The sequence below is a fragment of the Bos mutus genome, chromosome 25, assembly GCF_027580195.1.
Source record: "Bos mutus isolate GX-2022 chromosome 25, NWIPB_WYAK_1.1, whole genome shotgun sequence".
Classification (NCBI taxonomy): Eukaryota; Metazoa; Chordata; class Mammalia; order Artiodactyla; family Bovidae; genus Bos; species Bos mutus.
In genome coordinates, this window is record NC_091641.1 from 27,613,291 (window position 1) to 27,625,653 (window position 12,363).

Sequence of the window (12,363 nt, forward strand, 5' to 3'; positions counted from 1 at the left end):
AATACAGAGGGGCAGAGAAAGAACTTAACACCCTTAACGCACATTTTCATCCTCCTCAGAGCTGTAGGGATGATGGTTTTGGAAACCACAGATGGGCGTGGCAACCACCTCCCCACCCCAACTAAAGTACAGCTGGTAGGATTTTAACTGTGTCCCATACAAATACAAACAACTCAAGATCATTCTCCCCCTTTCTGTTGTTGTTGCTGTTGGAGAGTACTTTTTGTTTCTCAAGAACAGGCTGTCAAGGGGGTTTCTCAGCCTCTGATGTGACAGTGCCTGGGCCAGAGACCAGGCTCCCTCTGACAGGCAGCAGGAGTCCCCAGCCCTGGTACTGGTCGGTGGCCTGTTAGGAATGGGCTGCACAGCAGGAGGTGAGGGGCCGATGAGCAAGTGGAGGTTCACCCCTATTTACAGTTGCTCTCCCCCGCTTGTATTATTACCACATTATCACGACGTAACAATCACAGAAATAAAGTTAGGGCTTCCCGGATGGCTCAGTGGTAAAGACCCCACTTGCCAATGCAAGAGACACAGGAGAGGCAGCTTTGATCCTTGGGTCAGGAAGATCCCTTGGAGAAGGAAATGGCTACCCACTCCAGTAGTCTTGCCTGGAAAATCCCATGGACAGAGGAGCCTGGCGAGCTACAGTCTGTGGGGTCACAAAGAGTCAAACATGACTTACCAACCGAGCATGCACCCAATAAATGTAATGCTCCTGAATCATCATGAAACCATCCCCTACCTCCTGCTTCATGGGAAAACTGTCTTCCACGAAACTGGTCCCTGGTGCCAAAAAGGCTGGGAACCACTGACGTACTGGACCACACCAGAGGAAGACAATCCCACCAGGCACCCATGGAGGTGAAGAGCCTGCCCTGCTGTTGTTCAGCCGTCCAGCCATGTCTGACGCTTTGCGACCTCATGGACAGCAGCAGGCCAGACCTCTCTGTCCCTCACCATCTCCCGAAGTTTGCCCAAGTTCATGTTCATTGCAGAGTCTGCCTAAAATCACCCAAATCTATGGATTTGTTTGTTTTTGCCATGCTGTGCGGCTTGTGGGATCTTAGGTTCCTGACCAGGGATCAAACTCAAGTGCCCTGCAGAGGAAGCACAGAGTCTTAACTATTGAACCAACAGGGAAGCACCCCAAATCACCCAAATCTCGACTCTAACTCCATCTTCAGCATAAATTCACTGCTGTTATTGTTGCTCAGTCGTTAAGTTGTGTCTGACACTTTGTGACCCCATGGACTGCAGCATGTCAGTTGATCCTAAAGAAAATGAACTCTGAATATTCATTGGAAAGACTGATGCTGAAGCTCCAATACTTTGGCTACCTGATGCAAAGAGCCGGCTCATTGGAAAAGACCCTGATGCTGGGAAAGACTGAGATAAATCCATACACAGCATGTATTTTTTTTTTGCAAGATGAAATACACCTCGATTTTTTAGAACTGCAGTCAGCGTGCAAATTTAAGTTTTGTTCAGAACTTTGCCAAGTATGAATCGCCACTTTGCAAAACCCTGTGTGTGAGGGTGACGATGGTTCTGGTCTCCAGAACCACCAGACCCAGTTGGTCAGAACTTGCAGCTGCCGCAGAAAAGGTTCCACTTATGAGCACACAGCAATTCCTCGATCTCTGTTCTAGTGCCTGCCTGAGCGTTTACACAGACACACGTGGCGATTCATTACAAATCACTCACCTTGTAGCTTTAAAGATTAGCAAGAACATTTTGTTGACTTTTAAACTAAGACACATGGTTGGGTTATTTTAATGGATTACCTTACATTTAAGGAGGTGTTATACTAATATCTACATTTAATATCTTTAATAATAATGTCTTTCTTATTAAAGGGGGCAATGGATCTGAAAGGTTGGGAACCACAGCTTAACACCTGTATTTTGGAGCCGTTTGTTTTTTGTTTGTTATTTGCTGTTTGCATTCCTTTATGAAATACAGACAATTAAGTTAACATGGTCACCCCTTCTTTAAACACTACTGCTTTCTTATGAGTATAACTGATATAAGATCAGGGCTTCCCTGGTGGTTCCGATGCAGACACCTCAAGTGCACAACCTTATGGACATATTTACACACCTGTCAGACCACCAGGGAAATCAAGACAATGAGCACGCCCATCACCTCCACAGGGCTCTCCTCTCTCTGGAACTTCTCCCTCCCATCTGACCACCTCCTCCTCCTTCAGGCCACCACTGATCTGATTTCTATCACTACTGACTTGCTTTCATGTTTCTTGACTTGTACATAAAAGGAATCACCTAGTAGGTACCGCTGCCTGGCTTTGTTCACGCAGCTTAATTAGAGATTTTCATGTTGCTGAGTGTATCAATAGTTTATTCTGTTGTACTGCTCAGAAGTGCTCCCTTGCATGGCTACACCAAGATTTGCACACCTATTCACTTGTTAACTGGAGAAGAAAATGGCAACCCATTCCAGTATTCTTGCCTGGAGAATTCCATGGACAGAGGAACCTGGCGGGGTGCAGGCCATGAGGTTGCAAAGAGTCGGACACGACTGGCAGACTATCACTTACTCACTTGTTAACAGCTGTCTGGGTTCCTCCCAGCTCTGACCACCACACACAAAGCTGCTATGAACATCTCTGCCCGAGTTCATGAACATACATCTTCGGTTCTCTCAGGTATATACCTGGGAGTAGAATGGCTGGCTGGTATCGTAACTGTTTAACTCCCGTGGCTGATACATGTCGATGTAAGGCAGAAACCACAATACTGTAAAGTAATTAGCTTCCAATTAAAATAAATTAATAAATTAAAAAGATATTTTTTGATGTGGACCATTTTTAAACTCTTTGTTGAATTTGTTACAATATTGCTTCTGTTTCATGTTTTGGTATTTTGGCCACAAGGGATGTGGGATTCCCAGCTCCTGGACCAGGGATCAAACCTGGACCCCACCCCTGCACTGGAAGGTGAAGTCTTAACCACTGGACCACCAGGGAAGTCCCTAAGTTTGTTTTTTTTTAAAAACTGCCCAAGTCTTTTTCAGAGCTGCTAAATCATTTTATAGTCGTTCCAACAGGAACCATAGTCCAGAGTGGCCTTAATCTATGGGAGGCCGTTAAGTTGAGAAATTTCCACTCTTTTTTTGTTATACTCAAAATCATCTGATGAAACCCAATGAACAACTGGATTTTAAAACCCAAAAGTCAGGGGAATGGGGGAAGCAGCTAGGACCTGGCCCTGAGAGGAGACGCTCAGGGGTGAGGAGAGGAGGCGGAGGCCTGAGCCCAAGATGCCAAGGGGCCCTCCAGCCCAGGCCTTGGTCCCCTGCTCCCCAGGAGCCCCAGGGAGCCCAGCAGACTCTCCCCACCTACACCCACACCCCAGGGGTCACAGGTGCTGGCATGGTTCACACCTCCAGGAGTAGAGCCAGGGACCCATCTCCCTCGATTCTCGTCCCACGATCCACCATCCCCAGAGCACCCCAACTGGTTGTTACAAAACAGAACACCTGGGGCTTCCCTGGTGGTCCAGTGGCTAAGACCCCACACTTCCCATGCAAGGGCCCCAGCTTCGATCCCTGATCAGTCAACTAGATCCCACAACGTGCGGCAACTAAGAGTTTGCATGCCGCAATTTAAGATCTCACATGCCACAAGGAAGACCCGGAGGATGTGCCACTGCTCTGCAAAAAGCCCACCTGTCTTCTCACCACATCTGGGATCAAACCCTAGCCCAGTTCCATAGCCTATGAACCCCTGCAAATACTTCTCTTGCTTTTTCTCCTCCCATTCTCCCCACCTCTCACTGCACTTCAGCCACACGAGCCCTGTGCTGCTCCGTCAGCACGCCACCTCACCTCTACCTCAGGACCTTGGCATTAGCCATTCCTGCAAATGGAAAGCCCTTTCCCACGTTTGCAAAGCTCCCTCCCTCCTTCGACACCAAATCTCCACTCAGAGGGGCCACCCCTGACCACCCAACCCGTATTGGCTCCCGATAACTCTGGCCCTCATGGCCCCTCCTTGTTAATCTCATCATCTCATTTCACGCTCTCTCCAGCTTCTCATAAGGTGTGTTTGACTCCTTAAGCCCTGGATCCCACATGGAATCTAAGTTCCACCAGACAAGGATCCTGTCTCTCCCGTTCCACTCTCTTAACCTCCAGGGCCAAAACCACGCTCAGCACATCAGCAGTCAGCAACTCCATCTGCTGAACGAAACAACCAAGGGCCAGGCCGGTGATGGAGCTTCACGTTGCAAGGCCGGTCCTCCTCCTAGCAAGTCTCCTTGCTGACCTCTCCCACAGCTGCAGCAACCGGCTCACGGGCGGAGCCCCAGAGGACAGCCGGAGGGGAACCCCCTGCCACCCCGGGTGGGAAAAAGCCTAAGGAGACACCTTCTCACCAGGGAGGAGGCTGCAGGCCAGGCCAAAGGGAACCGGAAACCCCAACTATGCCCAAGAACCTCCATCTGGGTCACAGACACGGTGCCCAGCCAGAGCCACATGTGCACAGAGCACCTCCTCACCATGAAGGCCACAGAGGCTCAGCTCAACCCACCTCCCAGGAAACAACGTCTCCTCTGTTCATGGCCACTGCAGACAGTCACAAGGTCCTCTGCTGATGTCCTGGTGGCCAGCAGCATCAGTGTCCCACATTCCCCACCCACGGCCTGATGCAGATTGAAGACCTGGAGCTTGGGCGTTCCTGCAAAAGGTAAGGAATTGGGAGAGCTGGGGTTCCTCTCCTGGGAGGCTAGCTGCTCTGTGGGGCTGTGCACCAGGCTTGGGGCTTCCCAGGGGGCACAAGTGGTGAACAATGCAGGAGACGCCAGAGACGTGGGTTTGATCCCTGGGTAGGGAAGATCCCTTGGAGGAGGGCATGGCAACCTACCCCAGTATTCTTGCCTAGAGAATCTTACGGACAAAGGAGCCGAGCAGGCTACAATCCACAGGGCTACAAAGAATCGGACACAAATGAAGCGACTTAGCACACGTGCACGCGACCAGGCTGGGCCTCGGCAGCCAGAGCTCCAAGGTGGGCACCATCCCATAATGACCACAGGAGGTGGTCATTCTGACACCATCGCCTGCCATCAGAGTCCCTTGCGAGTTCTTGTCTGGCTTCTCTGGACGCGGGATGCATCTTAAGTCAGTGTCATACCCTGGTTTAACTGGCAGCTGTTTTCCTTTTTCCTTGGCGCATCACACAGGTGATGACATCATAACGATGCACAGCACAGGTGATAACGTCTTATGTTTGAAGAAATAAGACACAATACGTGCTGGAGAGGCCCTCGCCTGACTCCCAAAATAACCAGATGACAGAGCTTGGGGTTGGCATACAGCTTGCAAGGGGGGAGGGTGTGAAATCCAAGACAGAGAGTGAACAGTGATGTAAACCACGTACTCAGTGTGGTCTTATAGGCCATCACCGACATGCCCCTCTGGTGGGGGTACCCTGACAGCGGGCGGGGGAGGAGTGTGTGCAACTCTGCAGCTTCTGCTCAGACCTGCTGCAAACCTAAAAGCGCTCCAAAAAATAAAACTCTGTTAAAAAAAAAAAATCCAGTACAGCCCAAATCACTCTCAACTGGGGCTTCTTAAGCTGAACACCTCAAGAAGCAGTTGATTTGGCGTGTTAAACCGAACCATTTAAAACAGTAAGAACGCTCAAGATGCCAGCTGCTCAGAGAGAAGGGGAGGAAACGAAACAACTCCGGGAGGACGGGGTCGCTGAGGGTCGCGGCAAACAGAATCCACTCACTTGACGTCTTTCTCTTTTCTTTTCTATCCAAATTGCCTGAGCTACATGTTGGACTCCACTCCATTCGCAGGTGAGCAAACCATGGTTCTGGGAAGGGAAGCAGCCCGCCCAGGGCTATGACACTTGAGGGGTGGCACTGAGACCATCCCGGGCCACAGTGGAGGGACGGGGCTACCAGGCCAACCTAGTGAGCGTCCGGCTTGCCCGTGGCCGGATGCCTGGCACTTACTTTCTGGACTTGGCACATTCCTTCTTCCAGTTCTTTACCAAGACCGGCACGACTTGCTCTGACGTGTCCTCCTTATTCAGGGACCAGAGGTCGGTGCTCTCCAGGGGCTGGCGGTAGCCCTGGACCATCATCCTGTGGCCAAAACACAAGAGGGGAGGCGATGAGAGTCAGAAGGAGATGACACGATGGCCCTCCCTGCTACCGCGGCCCACACAACCGCAGGCAGCTGTGATCAGGGAAATCTCAGTATGAATGGACATGTGGGCACATGGCATCATTACTGCTAATTCCGTTAGATCCCCCAGGAAAAACGGCCTCATTTTTAGACAAACATACAGAGTATTTAGGAGGAAAGTAGCAGGATGTTTCTAATTTACTTTCCAAAAAAAATTTTAAGGCTAATATCGCAGAGCATTACCCATCATTATATTTGGTGATGAGTTTAAGGTTTATTAGCCTAGTCTTTCTGCTTTGAACACTTTCATTATAAAAGGGGAAACTTAGTATTTTAACTTGTTATTTTGAAAGATTTCAAATTCACAGAAAAACCATAGGAACTGTACAAAGAATTCCTGTTGACCCTTCACCAAGCTCACGACTGTTAACATTTCACATGTGCTGCTATCTGTCTCTGTCTCTAGATACACATGTGTGCGAACACATACAAGGCAGATGTCGGAGATACTAATAGGTGCGGTTTCAGGCCACCACGATAAAATGAATATCACAGTAAATCGAGTCACAAGAATTTTTTTGGTTTCCCACACTACAGTTATATTTACGCTAGCATTATGTCTAAAAAGTAACATACAGAGCTTAAAAATTCTGTATTGCTAAAAAATGCCAAGTTAAGCATCATATGAGCCTTCAGCAAATCCAGTAAGAATAGCAAGGATCACAGATGACCATAATAAATATAATAATAATGAAAACGTTTGAAAGATTGTGAGAATTACCAAAATGTGACACAGAGACACAAAGTGAGCAAAAGCTGATGGGGAAAGGGTGCCAACAGGCTCATTGGACACAAGGTGGCTACCAAGCTTCAATTTGGAAAAACCACGGTAGCTGGGAAGCGTAATGAAGTATGCCTCTATCTTTTTTCTGAACCATTTCAGAGGAGGCTGCAGACCCTCCACACCTTCACCCCTAAATATCAGTGTGTATCCCCCTAAGAGAAAGGACACGCTCTGATATCACCAGAGGACAGTGACCAAAATCAGAAACATGAGCTTGGCTGGCGTGACCTGCAGGCCATGTCCAAACGCCATCAACTGTCCCAGAGCTCTTCTTTAAGAGCAATTGAAAAACAGTTAAGAAAAACACTAAATTAAGAGTGTAAAAAGTTCATAAAGACAAGGGAAAAATGCTTGGGGGAGAAGGAGGGATTTAAATAACCCCCAGTAAGATGATGACAATGTGAAGAAAACAACATGCAGACGAAAGGAGGCCGAGCAGGCAGTGTGCTGAGCTGCGGGTGGCGGCGCCTCTGCTGCTACTGGTCCAAACACACTTCTCTCACCCCCTTTTCCTATGTTATTTATTTCAGGGGGTGGCGGGGGGGCGCGGGGGCAGAGCGAACATTATTTATCTCGGGGGGGAAGGGGAATAATGATAATAATTACACCCAGTGCAAAACAAAAACAACCAAATCTGAAGTTGAGCCAGGAGTGTGCAGTTTCTTGCCCAGGCCGAGTTATTTATACACGTATCACATGACTGTGGGCTCAGGGTCGGTGTCTCTGAGACCCATGCCCAGGGCACACACATTCAGGACACATCCCTGTCGGAAAGCGCAAGGGAGGGAGAGCTGCACACTGGTGGCCCAGCACCCGCCCAAGGTTTTGGGGCCAGGACTTACCCTGTGATCCACCAGAAGGTGATCCTGGAAAGGAAGGAGGCACTGGATTCCGGGCAAGGATTCTATGGAAAGAGAGCACAGGGTGGGGAACCCAGAGGAAATGATAGGTTAAACTTCTCGTCTATGCCAGCTCCAGGCAGGGAGCAGCCAGCTCCCTGGTCCTCCCAGTGGGCCAATGGTTCATTCATTTATTAGTCCATTCATTTATTCCACCAATATTTATTGAGCATCTACAAAGTGGCAGGCACAGACAAAGTACTAGCATTATCTCGTATCCTCACAGAACCTGGTATGACCTCTATTCCTCTTTCTTTCATTCATTCACTCACTCATTCTACAAGTATCTTCTGAGCACCTACTATACACAAATCTGAACTAACAGACATAACCCTAATCCAGGCCAACTGCTAACACCCTCTGCTAGCTAGTAACAGTTCTGTTTTACATGTTTTATGAAAATGATCTCTTTTAATCTTCCCCGACCCAGGAAACGAACCTGGGTCTCCCGCATTGCAGGCAGACGCTTTACCGTCTGAGCCACCAGGGAAGCCCCATAATCACACTAGGAACTAGATAAAGGCATCGTCTCCATTCTGTAGTTAAGGACACCGAGGGGCAGAGAGATGAAAAGCCTTGCCCAGGGTGCCAGAGCTGGAAGCGGTGGAGACAGAACATGAGTCCCAAATAGTCAGGGTCTGGAGAGAGAAACATTAATCAATCACGTGAACAAATTCAAAACCACAACTGTGACAAGGATTACATCCCAGAGGCAGGTCAGTATGACCAGTGAGATCACTGGGTCCTCATTGGGCTGATCCAGTTGATGGAGGCCATTCAAGCTGGGGTCTGCAAAGTGAGGAGAGGATGACTAAGTGAAGGGGGAGATGCGAGGTGGTCCCAGCAGAGCAACTGATGTGTACAGAGGCCCCGAGGCAGAGGGGAGCACAGTGGGCTCCAGCAAACAAGAGGGGGCCTGAGCAGTCTACACTGGAAGCTGTGGTCAGTCTACACTGGAAGCCACATGAGGGATTTTGGTCTCCATCCCAAGGGCAACAGGAAGTCATCAACAGATTCTAAGCAAGCTTTCAAAGAACCTCTTTCCCAGAGCCACAAAGATGCTCCAGTTCAGGGCCACACAGGCAAGGCCCTCAGACAGAGCCTTTGGGATTGCACATGAGGGCTGATACATTCAAGTCTAAATCTGGGGACACGAGCATTGGCGAAGGTGGGGTCACCAGACTAACGACGAGATCACTAGCCAAGGACGTTGCTCTCCGCCCCAGAATTGTGCAGAGATAAGATGCTGGAGAGGGACTTCCCTGGAGGTCCAGTGGTTAAGACTTTGCCTTTCAATGTGGGGGTGTGGGTTCCATCCCTCTCGGGGAACAAAGATGCCACATGCTTAGTGGCCCAAAATATCAAAACATAAAACAGAAATGATATTGTAACAAATTCAATAAAGATATTTTTAAAATCCTAAAAAAAAAAAATAAAGAAACTAGAGAGAAGAGGAAACACATTCTACCCAAGCAGTTGTCCACCCTGGCTGGGGGCACTCAGACAATGCACTATATCTGCCCCGCTCCCCAGAGACTCCTGGTTTAGCTGGTTTGGGGTGGGTCCAGATACTTGAATTGTTGTTTTTGTTTTCAGCTCCCAGTCTCCTTGGCCAAGTAGCTGGGCAGGAAATGTACAAGATAAGCCCAGAATATCTTGTCACACCCAACAGGACAAGGGTAGGTAAAAAACCTCAGATGCAACCAGAAGTGGCTCTCACGAGCCCAGAAAGGGACCATTTGAGCTGCAATACAGACAGTAAGGCAAAAGGATTGAGACGCATCACATTTTAAATATACAAGCCCACCTTGATACTGGAAGAGAAGGAAAACCTCTTGGTGTCAGTGATGAAAACATACTAGAGAACCAAGTCACTGTTTTGAAAACAGAAGGAAAGAAACAAGCATTTGTCTATGACAACACAGGGTAACGAAAGAGATGAGGGGACATGTCTTTGCGTAAAATGGTTCAGCTATCAGGTGGAGAAGGAACAATACCACGTAAGAAGCCGAACCACTCTGCACCACAGTGCATTTCTGGAATACTTAGTGATATTAAGGAATTAGTAAGTTGTTAGGCCATATAATGGTACCATTGTTGTATTACTTAAAATCCTTATCTCTCAGATATTATTGTGGAAAGCTGGAGAAGGGTATACAAGAACAACACCATTTTTGTAACTTTTTGTGGGTCAAATTATTTCAAAATAAAATGTTTAAAAAATTTTAAATTCCTTATCTGTTGCAGATACCTAATGAAATGTTTACATGTGATGCAGGGTAAATAGTCCATGGCAGGTAAAAATTTTAAATAAATAAATTAAATAGTCCATGGCACTCATTATACCATGCTGTCCACTGTTGCACACAGCTGAAAGTTTCTATCATGAAAATCTTCCCCAATGAGTCAAATATGAAGCCTGAGCTGAGAACCACCGGGCTTCACTAGTACTATCTGTCCCAGAATCACCTGGGGAGCGTCATAAACACAGGTGCCCTGACCAACTAGATCACCCTCTCTGGGGGTGGGAGCCTGGCATCAGGGTACCTTTCATCAGATGCAGCTGGCCCACAGACCTACATTCCGAACCAACCAAAAGCTAGATGACCCTGAGTTTGAATCCCCCAACCCTGCACTTTCTACCTACATGGCCCTGGGCAAGTCCTTTCACCCCAGAGTCTCAGTTTTCACACCTGGGAAATGGGAGTCAGGTGAGTCACACTGCTCAGCCTCCCCCAGGAGACTCCCAGGAAGAATGAGGTCCTTCGGACAGTATGGAAGCTGCAATTTTTCCAACCCAAGCCCGCAGCATTATTCCCGGAGGAGGTGGTGGTATTTGCTTTGCAGGCTGTTTTTTTCTCCCCCGGAAGTGGGCAGGTTATCAAGGAGTCACAAATGCACATCAGCTATCGCCTAGTTCCTGCCCCTGAAGAAAGCTGGCAGAGAGAGAAGGAGATGCTTGGGACAATGACTCAGTTATTTCTTAGACAAATACTGAGGGCGGGCCTGCTTATATGTCAGGAGATGGCTAAATATCATTACATCCAAGACCAGACAGTGAGGTCCTCGCCCTATATCACCTCCAGGACAGTAAGCAACACACACACACACACACACACAGAGAAGTCGCTCAGTCATGTCTGACTCTTTGCGACCCCATGGATTGTAGCCCACCAGACTCCTAGGTCCATGGGATTTTCCAGGCATGAATACTGGAGTGGGTTGCCGTTTCCTTCTCCAGGAAATCTTCCTGACCCAGGGATCGAACCCAGGTCTCCCTCATTGTAGGCAGATGCTTTACCGTCTGAGCTACCAGGGATGCAAATAAATATATAAAGATAAATGGTCAAAGCTATGAGGAGAACAACAACAAAACAAGGAGCCTGGTGGGGAGGGGGAGGGTGGGCACCAGGGTAGGAGGCACCCAGAGGTGAAGCAACACGGAGCAAGGTGATTGGAAGGCGGTTTGAATCCCAGCCCTGCCACTTACTGGCTGAGGGGCCTGGGCCATGTTACTTGGTGATGGTGAGAGTAAATGAGATAAAGCCTGTGAAGTACTCAGGACAGTTCCTGGCGCAGAGTAAAAGCTCAAGCGATGACATTAGCAGTATTAACATTAATTCTAATGGTAACCCCAGTAACAAGTCCGCCGTTTCCTGCAGACCCTGACATACCAAGCAGATGTTTCATGTCAAGACTGGCAAACTCAGGCCCACAGTCCAGCCGCTTACAAAATAGTTTTATTTGGACATGGTGATGCCCATTCATTTCCGTACTGTTCATGTCTGCTTCTGAGCTACAGCTGAACTAAGTACTTGCAACAGAGACCGTGTAGTCTACAACTATCTACCATCTACCTCTTTACACAAAAAGTTGGCTAACCCCTGCTTACATCAGACCTCATGACGTTAAAGATGGTGATTCTTAAAGAGAGGAACTGGAGCTCAAATGCAGCTTCTTTTGGTCTTGGCATCAACACAGGGTCAGCCCTGCACAAAGATGCCCAGCCAAGGGGGCAGGTGGGGGCTGAAGTTCAGCCGGTGCCTGGACCTGGGGGGCAGGGGGGGTGAGGGAGGGGGGACTGCATTAGCGGGAAGGATGCAAGGCCTTTCTCAAATTCACCTACCCGGGGGGGCCAGACACCTTTTTCTAATTTAAAAAAAATTTTTTTTCTTTTTGGCTGCACCACACAGCATGTAGCATCTTAGTTTCTCAACCAGAGCTGGAACCCATGCTCTCTGCAGTGGGAGCACAGAGTCGTAAGTATTGAACTGCCAGGGGGGTCCCCAGGTGCCTTTCTCCAACCTGCATAGAGACCCCAGTGCAAACTGTCAGGGTGTCAGACTTCTATGCCCAGGGGCCTCACAAATCCTGCCATTCCTTTGCGATCAGGCAAGCCTGGATGTGGATCAGGAATGAAACAGCCTAGGATGGAATGTTGCATCTCTAAGCCTTCCC

The 12,363-nt window shown here is 48.6% G+C and overlaps 1 protein-coding gene across 3 annotated transcripts in view; it reads right to left on the reverse strand.

The window, feature by feature from the left end:
* The window catches only part of ABCC1 (ATP binding cassette subfamily C member 1 (ABCC1 blood group)), a 152,161-nt gene that overhangs the window by 75,652 nt on the left and 64,146 nt on the right, over nucleotides 1-12,363 (reverse strand). For all 3 annotated transcript variants that reach the window (XM_070363190.1, XM_070363189.1, XM_070363188.1), the window contains 2 exons: nucleotides 7,849-7,910; nucleotides 5,988-6,119 (listed from right to left, as the gene is read on the reverse strand). In XM_070363190.1, coding sequence (XP_070219291.1) covers nucleotides 5,988-6,119; nucleotides 7,849-7,910 — 194 coding nt within the window. The remainder of the gene's footprint in view (nucleotides 1-5,987; nucleotides 6,120-7,848; nucleotides 7,911-12,363) is intronic.